We start from the raw sequence: 18009 nt of genomic DNA on the forward strand, positions 1-18009 counted from the left end.
TCTGTCCAATAGCTTTGGCTTATTTGTCTGATGTTGGACAATTGGACGCTATCCAAAACATGACCTTAAGAATCCAGACCTGAACTTCATATTTGCATGTGGTCCAGATAAGAAGGGTGGCTGAGCTGAAAGGAAAGACAAGAAGAGACATGTTGATTCAACGTCATACTGTGAGGTAAAACGTCTGAAATGATAAACAAAGGTTACGATAGAAACATTTGTTTTCTATAAGCAGGTGATAGCTGTACTGGCTCTGAGCAGAGCACTGGCCTATTCCTCTGTTCCAGTTCCAGTTTGTTTGTTTGTTTTGCACAATCATATGTTCGTGCACAGTTATCAATCGGACTAATGAGAATATGGCCTTGCGTGGTAATCTGTGATTCTGTTGCAAGCCCGGATAAAATGTGACACAACAAAATCTTTTGCAATGTTCTATTTTCTATTGCAAAAGACAAAGACAGAGCAGGAAAGCTGCTCTGTCTTTGTCTTTTCCTTTATTACAAACCCGGGCAGGCTGCCAAAGTGGCCTTTTTTTCTCTGTTAGCCCAGACTCTCAGTTTGGTAGTTTAAGCTTTTACAAAACATTGTAACATTCATGTTTTATCATCAATGCTTGCATGTGACAACTGATGTGATACACTTTAATAAACTGATTATGTATGTCTGGACGCTCCTTTTTTGTTACCAGTTTGAGCCAAACTGGTAACATATTTGCACATACAAGGACGGCTGCAGACCCCAGATGTCATGGCTGTGTGCAGGCAGGCAGGCAGGGAGAGAGGACCCAAAATTCAGGACTCACAGAGGCAAACGTAACTCAAAACAGCCAGCTTTATTGCTGGAAGGCAACTGAACAGAAAACTAACTAAACTGAGAATACAAAAACAAACGACCCAGGCAGGCTAGCAAACAAAACACACAGTGAAAGTGAGGGTACAACAGGACACAGAGAAACACGGGGCTGAACTACACTGAGGCGTAATCAGGGAATGGGAAACAGGAGGGAGACACAGCTGGGAGAGATTAGGGCTAACCAGACAGGGGCACGCAAAACAGAATACACTCACATGAGACATGGGCCTTCACAATAAAACAGGAAACAAGAAACTAAACGACTTGACTAAAGCTATAGTAAACACGAGGTTACAAGAATAAAACCCTTAACTGAAACAAAGACTAAGTATAATAATAATCAAACACAACAACAGATTAAGAATATAACCCATAATAAAAAATCAAACCAAAACATAAAAAACTCAAAATACCGGGTCAAAATGACCCAGAACAGTGACACCAGAGGAGACCAAACTTTGGCTGCAAAGGCTAATCCTTGACAGTCCAAAACATGAAAAGTAAAAATCCAAAGAGGCAAAATGAGGGAAAAACTGAAAGAGTAAACCCAGACTGAACAGACATCACGAAAAGGGTAATGTCTGATTGAGTTACAAAATAATGAGGGCAGGAGAAAGGAAATGAGGAAAGCAGAAAACACAGACAACCACATAAGGAACCTCCAAAGTAAGTCAGTAAGTACACATTGACTAAGTGTACACAAGAAATGGGCGGGTGAGTTTCCAAACACTCCTCCAGTGTCTTCTTAGCCCCGAGGCCTGAAACTGCAACACAAAAAAGACACTTCTGACCCGGACATTTATGCAGCCCACACTTTGAATGTTAAAGTGCAGGCAACTCTATTTCACATTCTATCACAAGACTTCATGGTATCTGGCTGACCAAAGGCATGAAACCTAGTAAGGATTTAAGGCTATTCATAGTTTGACTGTAAGTCAGTGATAGCCAAGCAAACTGACACATTCGTTCACGGCCCTATTTATGGATTATTACTCCGCTCTGAACTCCTGCAGATATTTGGATTATAAAATGAAAGCTGAAGGTGATCTGATTTGGAACAGTTGCTGTAAAGCATTAAAATATATTTTTTTCTTTTAGATATGAGAATCAAGAAAATCAAACTGAAATCCAGAACAAAGGATTAAAATTCAGTTTTCTTTTCTTTTCTCTTCACTTCAATTCATTTCAAATTCATTTAATTTATGTAGTACCAAATCACAACAGTCACCTCAAAGCACTTAATGGTGTAAGGTAAAAACCCTACAATAATACAGAGAAACCTCCTTCAATTAGATGATTCCCACTGTGATCAAGCACTTGGTGACAGAGGAAGGAAAAACTCCCTTTTAAAAGGAAGAAGCCTCCTCAGAAGCAGGCTCAGGGCGGAGCAGCCAAAGGTGACAGGACAAAAGAAGCAGATATTAATATTAATCAGTGATTAACCTGAAAGTCGTGTACAAAAATAGAGAGTGAAAAGATGACATTTCCATTAGTCAACACATAAGCAGCCAATATGACAGACTCACTTTCCTTATTGCCAACAGGAAAAACATCCAGCAGTGGAACGTGTCAGCGAGGCGACTCCACCATTATATCTCCCCCGAACCTGAGGGTTGTTTTCAGGATACAGTTCATTGCAGTTTACAGTAAATAACGTCTAACTGGCCAACCACTTGACACTTACCTCTTACCACTATCCATGCAGTTTTGCTGTTGACTAAAAGTTTAACCAATCAAAAACAGAAGATGGCTTAGAAACCAGAGGTCCTGGAAGCTGTATTTTTTATCTTGTGCACATAGGCTAACATGTGTACGCAGGTGAATGCCCAGTGACATATGATCCACATAACTTACAAAGAGGCCTCACCCTAATTTTCAGTTTCTGCTGTTTTTGCATGTGTACACAGGTGATCACGAGCCAGAAGCACTTCCTGCGCAGCTGTGCATCATGCAGTTTCAAATGCTGTCCCAGTATGCACAGGTGATGATGGCAAAGGGCAAGAGCAGCAAGAACAGATGAATTTATACTAAATTATTGTTGTTGTTGTTGAAACAAATATATATAAATATTTATATATATATAAATAATAAAAAAAAAAATATATATATATATATATATATATATATATAAAGTGGTAATAAAAACAACATCTGCATTACCTCACAAGACAGACTAATCCTCTGCTTTTTAAAAAAAGTGTGTCTCTGTGCAGTCCTCCACAGGTTTTGTGTATCTGTGTAGCTGATCCATTAAATTTTGTGTCTCCAAAAACACTTTTATTGTGTTTTATGACCTTTTACCCTACTTTTGTTGTTTCTTATTTAACTGTTGTGTTTTTCATGTTTTTCTACTTGCTGGTGTTTTCTTAAGTTGCAGTGCATTTGACCTCTCAGGGCCACCATATCCAGGGACTTTGTAAATTCATGTAACATAACCAAAAGTAAAATCTATACCTTAAGATTATATAGTTTTGCTTGGCTTGAAAACAAAATGTTGCCACATTGTTTTAATATTGTACATTTACAAATTCTTAATTCGAAAGTAGTCTGATTTTACGGCCCACACTAAAGACTAATCTTATCTTATTATCTTAAAGCTCACTGATGCCTCCTTACTTGAATACTGTATATTGTATATTGCATAGCTTTTTTTTTGTTATACGTAAAATTGTATTGTATTTATTTAAATTTTTACTTTTTAATTATTTTATTTGCATTTTTTTAATCACTAGGGTTTGAGAGTAACGAAATTTCTATTCTCTATATGTCCTGTACATGTGGCAGAATTGACAAATAAAGTTGACTTGACTTGACTTGACTTGATCTACACTCTGCAGAAATGTTTTATGTAACTCTCTTATTTTACCATATTTTTTTACATTGACATCAAAATTAAAAATGGGATGTTAACTGTGAAGTGGGGAAACAGTTGGTAGCGTGACAGCTACACTGCGTGTGACGGAGCCTCACACTTTAGCTCCTGCCATTTGTGAGCAGGACCAACACAGCTGAATACACACACAAACCACATGTGGGTAAATCATTAAACACGTCAATAAATTGCAGTTACAACTGAAAACAGTACTGTGCAAAAGTCTTGAGCCACCACTCATTTCTCCATATTAAGTTTCCGAACTTCCTTGTAATGGTTTAAAGTGGTCTTAAGCAACATTTCTCCAGAATTTCTGAGGCCTGTTCAACAGCTTTTGTTGGCCACTGACTGCTTTTACACTTTTTCAGTCCAGTCCTTGTACCTGACCATTTGCTGAGGAATGTCAGCACGGTGGTTAGCACTGTTGCCACACAGCAAGAAGATCCTTAGTTCAAGTTCCACCATCAGGCCGGGTCTGTGTTTGTAGAGTTTCCATGTTCTCTCTGACATATCTCTCCCTAAGACACCAAGATAGGCTCCAGCCCCCCAGTGATTTGGGAATCTTGTCAAAATCAAGGGAATTATGAACACAGAAAAATGCTGTTGGATTGGACCATAAAACAACTGAAACCGTGTTTTTTCATCTTGACAGAAAAAAGCACAAAAGGCAGCCAGCATCCAAAGAAGAGCTTTGAATGTCCTTTCATAAGCCTGGAGAACTATTCCTAAAGACTAATTAAAAGAAAGCTGCCTAAGAGACCTCAGGCTGTGTTGAAGAATAAAGGTGGTCATACTAAATACTGACTGTCAGGCTTGTTAGAATTTTTACAAACTCTGTTTTTGCTTCATGTACTGGATGTTTTTTCATGTCAGCTTCTCCTCAAGATTTAACACTCGTCTGACCCCAGTGCATTTTTGTTGGCTCATTTCCTTTTTTTTTTTGACACCTCTGCCTTGTCGTAGGAAGCGAGAAAAGAAACTGTGACACATACAGCAGAAACTTAGTCTGAGTTCATTTAAAACCAACTTGCATCATATATAGTATTTTCTACTGTTTTGGTGTTTTCCTGCTACACTTCGGTGTTTCACTCGGGCTTTAAATTCTGCCCCTTCTGACTTAGAGACTCATTGTACTGGTCTTCAGCTGACAATGCCCACAGAGGATCCCCGAGCAGCTGAGCTCATTACTGAGGTCACGGGGTGCAGATTAGGACAGATTTACTTCCATAAAATGGGACGACACATTTGTTCACCGTGCCTCACTGTCTATCACAGGAAACCACATGCAAACTTTCTGAAAGTCTTCCCGTATGAAGTAGAGCAGAGGGAACTGTATTTTGCACACTTCTGAAACTTATAATACCACCACACGCCACAGCTGCTTTACAGTGACTGTATTGAATGAGAGAGTCATGCTTTACCTTTAAATTTTTGTGCACTTTTTTATACTTTTACATGGAGCAGTTCAAGCTCAGTGGAATCTTTTTGCTACCAGACGCAGACATTCGGAAATCTATGATTTGATTTGTCCATGTCTGTGAGGAACCTTACAAGGTTTAAAGGGCATTTGAGGAAGTGATGATATTTTTGTCTGCACCTCCTTTCCTCAAATCACTCTTTCAACATTAAGACTTCCCTTAAAGGTTAAAGGCAGAATTAAGATTAGGGGGTTAGGCTAAGAGTAAGGATTACGGTTAGGTGGTAGGTGATATGAAAAGGGATTGGATTAGGGATTAGGAATCCAATATTTCAATAAGGATCCCGTGACACCTATCAACTGCCATGCCAACATTTTCATTTAGAACTTAATTAGGATTAGTTCGTAATCATAACCTTAATTCTAAAATCCACACTTAAAGTTTGGTGACTGCGCCTCGTACTGTTGCCACGGAGTCACTCATAGAGACAAAGAAGCACGTGGCCATGTTTTAGTTGTAATACTTTTTACCACGATGACACATATATACACGCACAGAGACTACAGCGCTACCCACCCTCTCGTTGCTGGTAAAGGCATGTATGTATATAGTAAGTGTGGGATGAGTCATCTGAAAGTATTTCGAGAAGTGCTCTGTGGGTTTTGGTCTGCTGACATTCCTCGGAAAGAGGAAGCAAGTTGACACTGCTGGCAGTAAGCCAGAAATGAAAGTCAACACACTTGTGATGTGTGATCTGATAAAGAGGTGTTTCCATAGCAGACAGTTTGTGCTGTTTATAAGCAGTTTAAATGTGATGGTGTTTGTGTATCAGGCACTCACATTTGTCTGCGCTTCATTGGCGCCCTCTGCTGTCTGTGTTGAAAACCAACAATCATCAGGCGAGCACAGGTCACAGGACCTTAAGTCAGAGACGTAACAGCTCCTAGGAGAAAATAAAAGGATAAGTCAGAGGAGGGCCTGGAAAACATAACGTATTAATAAAAATTTTGACAGCCAGAAATATTATAATTCAGATCAGTACATTTACATATTTTTGTATCTATAAAAAGGAAGCTGACACACGCAAGACTTTATCAAAGGTGTGAGCATCACAGCAGAGGCCTTTGTGTCAAAGTAGCTGAAGGTAAAACACAGAAAAACATGAAGGCGATTTTCCTGGCCTGGGATTTTATAAAAATATTCTGCAGTACATCAAAAACGAAAGAAAACCATTAATCAACACATGAACGTTACCTCTGAAGTTACAGCGGTTTTATTAGAGACACAGCTAAGCGTTTTGCATTTTGCATAATTTTAAAAAGTTTAAATTTGTTCAGTATTGAACGGCAGAAATTAGGTTTTCTTTTCGGAAGTATATAAAACGCTGTAAACAACGGTAGACTTGTGTGTAACAAGCAAGCGAATAATGAAGAAAACGGATTTTTAGACGGGAAACTGCTGTTGAGAGAGAGAGAGAGAGCTGTGCATCGTGGTGGAAGCAAAACAGTAAAAGTAAGAGTGAATACATGACGATGTTTATGTGAAGCGTAGTTTGGATCTTCTTTTGCTGCTGGTTCGGTCAATATTGTTTGGAGAGACATCAAACTAACAGCTTTAGAATCCGCGCATAAAGGGAACACAAAGCGACAACAGATCAGAATCAGCGAGCTGTCGGCTTTCAGCCCCGACTGTGAGAAAGGCGACATCTAACTGATTCTGATCCGCGGGTTTTGTCTTTGTGCAGAATCCGTGTTCCTGCTCTCATTTACTCTCTTAGCTGTTTGGTGGTTGTTGAAATTTTGTGAGGTTTAACCTGAGATTCTGGCATTTTGGGCAAAATACATTTATATTAAAAAATCGATTCAGGATTTTAATGAATCGATTTTACGTTACCCAAGCCAGAATCGATTTTAATCGATAAATCGATTATAAAAACACACCCCTAGTTCAAATGTTCTCAGCTCAAGTACAGTTGATTTGTTTTACATCAATTTACATACATTTTCTCCCTTGTATAATTTATGTTTGTGGAATTCTTCAATCATCTCAAACTGCAAAGAGTTTTCTGTTCATTTTTACATACAAGATGCATCAGAACATATACATGCTTTTTTTTTATTATTGACCAACAAAATTAATTAAAATACACAGTGCTGCTGTTAAAGCTCTGAGGCCGACAGAGATGTGAAACTGCTAGACTGCAGGCTAAAAATGAACCCCAAAGTGTGATCTGCAGCATTCTCGCCAAAGCTGCACATTTACTATTGCAAGCACTTTTGTCTCAGTCACACTTTTAGCATTGATGCTGAACTCAGATAAAGCATTTTTACTTTTCAACTTTTTATTTAATAAATGCTGAAAATGCACTTCAATTACGCATAAACATATTAATTACTGATAATACTGAAATACTGATTTCTCTCAGATAGCACAGTGGTGTGGTCATTAGTGATGTCACCTCATATTAAGAAGGTCCTTACACCTGTGTTTGCATGCTGTCTGTGTGGCTTCCTCCTGCAGTCATGCCTCTTAGGTTAACTGGTTGATCTAATTGAGTATAGGTGCCAGTGTCTGTATCATCCCTGAACTGGACAAATGGCAGACAGAATGTCCAGCACTTCAGCGCTGGGACATTGCTTATTCACTTTAGGGCTTTATTTATTTTTCATATAATAATCTAACCCCTTTATTCATTGATTATATTACGTTGTTAGAAATATGGGGCTGAAAGAAAGCAAAGAAGAAAAGATAAATATAGATATGTATATGTGGATCTTAATGACATCATACAAAAGTGCTCTCTGCACTACAGAAAGAGTCAGGAAGCAGGTGTCACAGATAGACGGGCTGTTGCAAACTGTCTCCAGGGGGTGGCGGTAATGTGCCGATTTGTTGGAAACTGCTAAGAGAAGTGAAAGAAGAAGAAGCCGCTCCTGGCTCCTGTCAGCTGAGCGGAAGTTTGAGGCATGAGCTGAAAATGGATGAGTTCTAGTTCTTGTGTTTTTCTTTATTGTGTAAAAGTTGGTTTCAAGTGTCCCAGTTTCATATCGTCGGCACGTCTGACTGATGTGGCTAAGTGCTGCCGCTGCTTTCGTCGCTGTTTGTGCTTATTACATGAACTTTGACAACCAGCTTAGAGGAGAAGAAGAACAAGGCAGGTCGGTGTTGTCCGCATGCCCTTCTTTACTACAACTTTATTCACAAGGCTTATTATTAGAAGGTATGTTGAGTCAAGTTACGCAAACATTCATGTTAATGGCAGACTGTTAATCCAAACTCTGTTCTGAAAGCTATTGTTTTATTCCAGGAACATGTTTTTATCTCAGCACAAGTGACAACATTCATACGTGTTTAATTGAGTCAAAGGTTTCTATCGGCACAACGTTTATTTGCATTAACGAAATAATTTAGCGGGTTTTTGTTTGTTTATTTATTTTAGAAATGGCATGCAGCTGTCTGATACAGAGTTAAACATAAGCTATTAAAAGGATGACTCCATTAAAATCATGCGTTTTAATTTAGTGACTAAATTTCACAAAGGTCACGTGCGCCTGAGTCAGATGTGTAGCGTAGTCAGAAACAGCAGTTTTCACTAAATTCATCTTAGACTATTGGGAAGAGCTAAGAGCTGATTCATATTTCTCTCCTTCCCTTTCCTCAGCATGTCGTCCGCTCTTCAGCGTCACGTCATCTGGGAGTCAGATGGGCTGGTAGCCTACCTTCACCCTCGGCCCTGGACCCCGGGCTCTGTCATCCTGGAGAGCAGCACCCCCGGGACCCAAGGAGGCAGCATTTTCCACCTGGGGGAGCCAGAGTACTTGTCCTGGCTGCTTGGGGCGAGAGCTGTGGCAGAGCTGCTTTGTGACAGGCTGGGAGTTCGGAGGTGTGCGCTGGTCAGCAGACCCCACAGAGATAGACCTGCTCAGGTGAGGGCCTGAACACTGGGTGGACCTGTTCACTGTAAAGTGTAACCAGTAGCAATCTGAAAGGCTGTTGATGCATTTTAACAGCACGTGTAAACGCATGTAGACAGCTCCCTCTGTGTAAATTTAAGTTAGCAAACACACGTGTCTTCACTACAGATCCGTATCCTCCCCCTGTGTGGTCTGGACGCAGAGTGGCGCCCTCATCTGGCTGGGGAAGAAGAGCACAACGCCCATGACCCGGGATACTGCACTTCCAGGACTGCCCCACGATGGAGTGACTCCAGCCTGACTGAAATCCAGACCAGGATTCGAGCCAAACTGCCGCTGCCTGATGCCCCCCCTGATCTGACCTTCCTCGGGGACGATCCGGCTCACCCTTCGCTGTTCTCACGTATTGTTCGTGGTGAGGAGCAGCAGTGGCGCGTGTGGGAGGACAAAGGTCATGTGGCTTTTCTCACTCCATTCCCCAACTCTCCTGGATTCACTGTGTTAGTCCCACGCCGACCTTTGACCTCTGATATATTCAGACTGGAAAAAGAAGATTACGAGAGACTGGTGCTGGCCGCCAAGAAGGTGTCGTGGCTCCTGGAGGATGGGTTGGGCGCTTGGGGGGTGGGGCTTATTTTTGAGGGTTTTGAGATCGACTACGCTCATGCCAAGCTGATACCACTATTCCTGCTGCCATTGTTGGCGGGTGAAAATAAACCAGATAAACCACCGTCTCCCCAGTTTTACCCCACTTACCCGGGATATGTGACATCAGAAGACGGGCCTGAAGCCAGCTTAGAGAGTCTGAAGATAATGCACACTAAAATCAGTCAAATGTAATGCTCTTTGATTCTGACTCTGATACTGTTTTTACCAAATAATCACCATTCTCTTTGCACAATCACTACACCCGAGCTGGTTATCTAAGTACTTCTAAGTGACTCTGTTCATTTTTTGCAAGACAAACATTTGATTCAGACATCAAATATCTGATTAAAGTTTACAAATTACTCTAAATCACGTATTAAATACATTCTTTAAAATCCAACAATGTTAAGATTAAAACATCAGTGTCATTGCACACTTGTACTCTGCCAAAAACCAGTAAACATGTACAGTTTACCTCAGAAATACAGAGCAAAAAGCTCAGTTATGTCATAGCATCATTACACTGTGCTATTTATGTTCCTGAATAATTCGATTGTTATGTGTTTAGTTCGTTTGCTTGCATAATCTGTGTGCTCGCTCATTACACATCTACTAATTGGTCCCTCTGTGTGATTCTGTTGTAAGACTTAATTAATAAATTAATTAATAAAGTGCTTAATCGGTGCTCTGTAATACAGGCAGTGCCCCTGGCTGTCATTATAATGGTCCAAAAGATGTTCAAGAGTTAATGAGGAGGGTTTCTGCTGCTGGTTGCAATGGGGAAAAAGCAGAGAGCTAGCTAAAGTCTTCAAGGAGTAATCTCCATGGTTCAAAGTAATTTATTTACTCGTCTGGTGTGCTCACTAGCCAACAGCTTCTTTTACTTCTTTAACGATCGCTTCTATGTGCACCTGGCAACTGTAGGAAGGAAAAACTCCCTTTTTATCAGAAAAGACACCTCCAGTATAACCAGGTTTAGGGAGGGGCAGCCATAAGCTTCGAGCAGCTGGGGGTGAGGGGAAAGGGTAGAGAGCAGATGGAGACAAGACAGCCCTAACTGTACGTTTTAAAGTCTGATCTTAAATGTAGAGAGGCTGTGTCTCCTGAATCCAGGCTAGGAGTTGGTTCCACTGGAGAGATGCCTGCTAGATGAAGCCTCTATCGCCTTTGGAACGAAGTCTAAGAGTGAAGTGCTCTATTGGGGGGATATGGTACTATGACGTACATGGGGCCTGATGATTCAAGTCCTTGTATGTGAGGAGCAGAATTTAGCCTGAATTTAAATTCCTGACACAAAGACAGCTTAACTACATAAAACTAAAATGTCAACAGTTCCATTAGAGGCAAAGCCTAATCTAAGTGATGATAATAAAAGACCTGTAGGTCCTCTTAATTCCACTTACCTTGGTGCTCATAAGCTAGTCCTGGGATAGCTGAATTGTTATCCCATTAGCCGATATAACCCCTGAAACACTAGCCTTCTGCTACTGAATGCAAATGAGGATTTATGAAAGAACACAATCGTTTCCAAACAATAACTACGATAAACCTTCAGAGGATAAGTAGATGAGAACACAAACTACAAGTGTGAATAAGAAACAACTGGTTGTGGTGGATGCTGTTTATTTGTTTATAAGTAAACCCCATTAGCTTCCACAACAGTGGTTGCTAGTCTTCCTGGGGTCCAACCATCAAATACAATCAAATAAAACATTACACAATAAAGTGGATGCAAAATATCTACATAATTTGGCTCTTACATCCACAGTAAGGTTTTACAATTGTGAAAATATGAGCATATAAATATCACAATATGAAAATGAGAACAGCAGGTATTGGAGAAGGGGGGGTTTTATAGCCTCAGGCCAGAGGGGGCGTGAAGGAGGAGTGGTCCCGCTCCTGAAATTCAGATGATACCGCCGCTAAAAGCTGCCTGAATAGGCTTTTAAGTGACTTTAAAATTTAAAAATCACTTCTTTTCATATTTTTTAAAGCCCATTCTCTAATTGCATAAGGCAACTTATTCCAGTTTTTCAAAAAGTTGCTCTTAACTCAAGGAATTACTAAATTGTGGTTTGTTAAAAATCGATTATGTATTTCTTCTGGATATTGCAACTATTTAGCAACTATTTACTAATTATCATATGCATGGAGTAAGAATTACAACCACATAACAGCTAGTGAAAAAGATAATTAGGTTACATTTCAACTAAAGCTAGGTTTGTCCACCAGCTCAAGAGCTTTGACGTTGTTCTCTTACCGGCTCTCCGGATCACACAGGACAAAATTCTTCAAATAAAAGTATAACAGTGCATGCACGGTCTTCTCTGAAAAACTTTTGTGATGGATTTATGACTAGAGGTTCAGTTATGTGGTGACATCGAGCGGCTTCTCACAGACACTCTTTCCACAGCATGTGCCTTCCACACGCTCCATCTTTGTGATGTAGAGCAGAGGCTCAATGCTGCAGCTCAGATCCATGATGGAGTACACACTGACGCGGATCTGACATTGAAACGCCATAGCCGTGTAGTATGACGCAAAGGGCATGAGCGCCACGGGTGGCAAGTAGTTGACCACGATGATGGCCAGGTTAATCAGCACCATCTTGAAGGCCCTCTTCTTCACCGGGTGCATCACCTCTTTTCCCGTCACAGAGTGCCGAAGGGCCCAGATGATGGAGATGTTACAAAAGATCATCAATGCAAACGCAAAAAGGATGATGCCACTGAAGACACCATCGACAGGCATGCGTCCCAGGATGCACTTCACCAGGGCGTAAGCCAATATGAGGCCCCACACCACCACAGAAATCCCGATTCGGATTTTGTTGTCACGGATGCCAGCGAAGAGCACGGGTTGGACCACAGCCATGTAGCGGTCCAGACAAATACACACCTGGGTTGTTAGACAAGAAGAAAGACTGTGTTTCATGGTGCTTTGAAAAATAACGAAATTGATAATAATAATTTTATAGCTTTAGCTTTTTATTGAACTGGGAGAGCAACAAAACAAAACAAAAAACACTCCAGTGGTCTGATTTCTTCGCACATCAGACTATTTGAAAACATCTGATACACTAGTGCAACAAATGAAAAACTCACCAGAAAGAGTGGCGCTAAGTCTTTGATTCCATATGCCAATCGCTTAAAGTACCAGATGCCGTTGTCATTCAGCAATAACCCATTGACAAGGTCGACGGGCGTCATGAGGCAGAAGTAGGCGTCCAGTATGGCCAGATTGAGGATAAAGGTGTCAGATGTGAAAGCGTCGCTTTTCTTGGTTATGATCTGCCAGATGACCAAGATGTTACACGGAGTCCCTACTGCCAGGTTGAACATCTTGACTCCATAGTAGAAAATGTAGCCATAAGGGGCCACGGCGCATATTGGGAACTCGTACCATAGCGGACGAATGTGGACCGCACTGGGGTTGGTAGAGTTTGCAGAATGATTGTAGGCAGTGTTCAGAGTGTTGTTGGACATTGCAGAACAAAGGAGCTGGAAGGTTGTTAGAAAGACCAATTAGGTTTTACTGTTCAGTATTTAAAGAAAACAGGCTGAAAACCAGCAGCCAACAAAAAAATAGATGGAAGGGCATGCCCATTCCACAGATCTGCTTTTTCAAAATGTTTTTGCACCAGAGAATTGTGTTGTTTCAAGAACTATTAGTCTTTCTAATGCCCTTCATAACCTGATTAAAAACTCTGATGCTTGAAACTTTTCATTTGCTGTACACTTTAATTTTACATTTAGCACCCAAACAATAGAGCCATGGAGGAACTTATTGCTATTTGATTCCACACAGTGGCCCAATGTCATTGCTTATGGCCTAAATCTAAAGATGAAACATACACAAAGATATCTTACCTTAAAAGGTTTTGATTTGTCTTGTGGTCCTGGTCTTCGCCACTTACTGCAGGATGTTCCCATAATTACCAGCAGTTCACTTATAAACATGCTCTACAAGGACTAACGTCACTTTTGTGTTTGGCCAATCTGGACGAACATCTACGACGTCTTTTCAAAATCATGTCATGTCAAGCTGTGATTGGCCAGTGATGCAGAGACAGCTTCAGCGATTGGATAACTCAGATATGTAGCGTACATACAGCCTGTTTTGGCTGAGCTAGATTGAAATGTTATTGTGTCCATTAAAAAGTACTTATATGGGCTTCAGAGATAAAACATAAATGAAATACAGGCTAGATGCAGTGCCATCAGGGGTCTGTAGTTGTTGAACAACTTACCTTATTTTGTACTGTGAACATGATATATGTAAGTTGTGTAGCTGCATAACATATTCTCAGCTGTTGCATTATTATAAAGGCATTGGTCTTATAGTTGCACCAAGCTGCCTCTCTAGGTTTGTGCTTTCATAGTTTTCATTTATGACTCATAGGGTGTATAAGTCAAGCTGATCCCAGGTCTGTTCCTATGGGTAATTTACCTACAGTAAAACTGCAGTGAAATATTCATCTCACTGATGCAACTGTACACTGTAAACAGGTGATGCAAGGTAAGCATCAATGAGAAATCTAATGCAAGGTGTTACTGAACTGCCTGTACGAAGTTTAAAAAGGGTAACGCTGTTAGGGAATATGAGCCTGCAAAGCCATGAAAAACACTCGTTTATACTAATTATCCTATATGTTTGTTAATGTTTACATATTCGACTAATATATGACATATATGCGAATCGTTTACCTTTATGTAATACCAACATAAAATTATTAGACAACCTCTGTACAAACTGTACAGTTGACACATTTTTTGCACATTATCCTTCGACTCCTAATGACAGAGAAGCTAACGTCATATCTGACTGTTATGTTGAAACACTAGTGTGAATAGAAGTGAATGTTCAGTATCGGAAAGACAGTTACTGATGCTCGCCAGTGTAAAATAAGGTTAACAGAACCGTCTCTGAAGAGGCTGGCCCTCAACATCTACAGTCTGACAGTCAGTGTACAATCCACTCAAGACCACTGCTACCTCTCCCAGTAGTGATTGACCAAAAGAGATCACACCAATAGGGAGGCTGGGAGGCCACAAAGGATCGATCGATCTATCTATCTATGAGTGTGAAAAATTTCCCTCACCATGTGAAAAATGGTATTTTAAGAATGTTTGCACACAGTCCAAAACTAGTAGTTTTAGTTTATGTGAGTTCATTCATACCAAATATTGACAAGGTTGTTATAATTGTACAAATTCTATTTTTTTCTTACATACTGCTTGTTGCAGTTCTTTGCACATATATCTATAAATTACTGCACCAATATCACATTTTCATAGCACAATATAAACAACACTTTGCACAGTTCTGTATAAGACTGTTAAAAGTCTAGATTCTACTAATTAATCAGGATTATTTGTTAATAGATTTCAGCAAACGGTGGGTTAAATCAAACTGTGTTGTTGTTCAGCTCACAGGAGACCACATCACCTAAACAAATGAGAAGCTGAAAACAGAACTATGATAACAATAGAGCTGGTAAATACGTGACAGATAGAGTGAATTTGCATCATTTCTTTAAACGAAACAAAGTGTGCAAAACAGCACCTGGCATAAGATGTGACATGCAAAATAAAGAAGCAGTGTTTGTTTAGATGAGTCGAAGTAATTATCTGTCTAGAGTAGAAAGATTTGTTTTTTGGAATTGAAGCAAGTGCCCAGTGTATTTCACGCTGTTAAGACTTTGTAAGGTAATAATGTATCAGTGTTGTGTTTTAGTTATTTTTAGTATTTCGTTGAAATTTCAATTTGTAAAATATCTTCTGTTTTTGACAGAGCTCAACGCAGACACATGGGAAACTCCACGGCAGCGACTGAAATATTTTTGTGGTACTTCTTGCCCACAGTAGTGACTGTGCCACCACTAGGACTACCAACTAATGCTTGGGTCATTTACCTCCTGTTGCGCAAACCTGGTATTTGCTCTACCTCAGAGATCTTCACACTGAACCTGGCAGTAATCGATATGCTGTTCTGTATCACAGTCGTGGGTGAATGCATTAATCTTTGGTTTAATCAGTCAATGGAGGCCACTAGCTTCCTGGCGTGGGGTTTAAACCAGGGAGGGGGACCGCTTTTTCTTTGCTTTTTGAGTTTGGACAGCTACGTAGCAGTCTGCCATCCTCTGTTCTTTCTGCGGCTCAAGGATCCCAAACTGCGGCTGTCGTTATGCTTGATGGGGAGTGCCATCACTGCTGCTTGCTGCCTTCTGGTCAAAGTCTCTGCAGGGTATAAGTGGAATGTGATACTAGCAATCATAAGCTTTTCCACTGTGGTCGTAACAACCTGCAGCACCCTGATTCTAAAGTCTCTCCGCCAGTCAGGGCCCAGCAGAAAAGAGGTCCACCCAGTTAAAAAGCGAGCATTCAAAATAGTGCTGTCTGCGCTGGTCATAATCAACGTCCACTACCTCCCCCCCATTGGAGAATACCTGCTGAGGCAGCTTGGTCCCACTTCTTTCAAGCCCTATTCAGTTGTCACCTGTGTGGCCTACTGGATTCTCTCCATGAGCAGCTTTGTTCAGCCTCTGACTTTTCTCATCCGGACGAAGCAGCTGCCCAAAATCAGCTGAGACTAAAACTGATGCAAGAGTGCAGAGCGGCTGATAACGTGATGGAAAAGCTGAGCTGCAACCTGCACAGTGATCAGCAATATTTAAAAATTCATTTTTAACCATAATACTAAGTTGTTGGTATTTTCTGCAGTTTAATAAAAATCTACTGGTAGCTGCTTTATGCCTTTAAATGCTTGAATGCAAACCTGACATTTTTCTCTCTCATGTCTTTGACTCAGGAACAGGAAGTAAATTTGTCAATAACCACGATGAGCGTCACTGGATGTACAACAAGTACAACAAAGACATATTGCATTGTTTTATTTTAGAACTCAAATATCCAAATTTGGCTTACAGACAAAAATGTAGTCATATACTCTGCAGAACACTTTAGGGCTCCGTGTGAGACGAGATTTCTAAAATCCAAATAGAAAACAAACGTTTTTTATTGTCAATCAATCGATCAATTTAACATTTGAGGATAGAGAAAATGAACCTGATTGATCTACCTAAACCTTAACACTGTTCAAATAAGAGGAATGATACACTCTGAGGTGTAGGCTCTAGGCTCCCATCAATACTTACATTTTTAAACAATGCTTCAGCAAATGTGAGTCTATTAGACACATGTTGGAATGTTTAGTTATGCAAAATCAAGCTATTTAAGGATTAAAGTGAAAACTGTAAGTGAACATGTTAAACACATTTAACAACATTAGCGTGTATTATTGCGTGTATTGTATTGTCTACAATGTTCAGTTTATCTATAGCCTGCAGTACACCAGGAGAGTGGTTATTAAGCTTTTTAGGAATGTAAACAATCATTTATAAAACAGCCATCAATGCAAAAATATATCTTCATTTCACTTTAACATTACTTTTTGAAAACATGTGTTAATGACACTGTGTCTCCTTTGTTTAACAACTTGTATATAACAGCATCTATTAAATAGACAAAACACAAACAATAATAATACTTCTGAAAACCTGACCCTTTGTTAAGTTATCCAAATCTGAACTGCTTGAAATCAGGAAGAACATTTCATGTCATTCTGTAAATGATACTTTCTCTGATCTTCTGTCTAAATGTACAACAAATAAAAACAAAAATTCTGTCATTGTGTGAAATTGTGTTTTCTGGGTTTTGAATGACACAATCCAAAGATCTGACATAATAATTGACAATAATTCAAAATGATTCTCGAGCTGGTCCTACAAAATGGACGGAGCAAAAAGAATTTGTAAAAGAATTTCTGTTTTATGCATAAATAGCACTTTTTTCTATCCTGGTTAAACATTTCATACAAATGTAAGCATTATGTACAGAGTAAAAAACAAAGCTGTCATGGCTTCAACACGACGTCTGTCAAAGAGGTTAGAAAAACAGCTTTTCAAGTATTCAAGTACCAGAAGGAAAATCCACACTGATGTGTCAAAACGTGCTGAAAGGAAATGTTACCAAGCTGCATATTTTACCTTTCATAGTGATATGAAATTACATTTTCCTTTAAGAACATCAAGCACTGCTGATTAGAAAACATTCACTGCTGCCCTCTGTGTATTTCCACCAAATAACAAAAAGAAGAAGCACAAAACAAAACAAAACAAAACAAAACAAAACAAAACAAAACAAAACAAAACAAAACAAAACAAAACAAAACAAAACAAAACAAAACAGTGTTTTCAACCTGTTCAGGTATCAGGCAACATATGTGACTGAGCGCTAGACAAACT

The 18009-nt window shown here is 39.8% G+C and overlaps 2 protein-coding genes across 3 annotated transcripts; one reads left to right on the forward strand and one right to left on the reverse strand.

Moving 5' to 3' along the window:
• Nucleotides 1-8128: 8128 nt before the first annotated feature.
• On the forward strand, nucleotides 8129-10013 carry LOC146630144 (uncharacterized). 2 transcript variants are annotated; one of them, XM_085355619.1, is made up of 3 exons: nucleotides 8129-8306; nucleotides 8804-9068; nucleotides 9225-10013. In XM_085355619.1, exons 1-3 carry the CDS (start codon nucleotides 8209-8211, stop codon nucleotides 9894-9896), a joined length of 1035 nt encoding a protein of 344 aa, XP_085211745.1. In that variant the 5' UTR covers nucleotides 8129-8208; the 3' UTR covers nucleotides 9897-10013. The 2 variants fall into 2 exon arrangements, with proteins under 2 accessions (XP_085211745.1, XP_085211744.1); XM_085355618.1 differs by having other exon boundaries at nucleotides 8278-8362.
• Nucleotides 10014-12071: 2058 nt separating this feature from the next.
• Nucleotides 12072-13189, reverse strand: LOC146630145 (G protein-coupled receptor 4). The gene is made up of 2 exons (XM_085356539.1): nucleotides 12809-13189; nucleotides 12072-12602 (listed from the first exon to the last, which is right to left on the reverse strand). The coding sequence occupies exons 1-2, from the start codon at nucleotides 13187-13189 to the stop codon at nucleotides 12072-12074; spliced, it is 912 nt and encodes a 303-aa protein (XP_085212665.1).
• Between the last annotated feature and the right edge of the window lie 4820 nt (nucleotides 13190-18009).

This window comes from Diplotaxodon limnothrissa, linkage group LG6 (genome assembly GCF_057381915.1).
Source record: "Diplotaxodon limnothrissa isolate DT_005_m linkage group LG6, D_limnothrissa_male_GT1.1, whole genome shotgun sequence".
NCBI lineage: Eukaryota > Metazoa > Chordata > Actinopteri > Cichliformes > Cichlidae > Diplotaxodon > Diplotaxodon limnothrissa.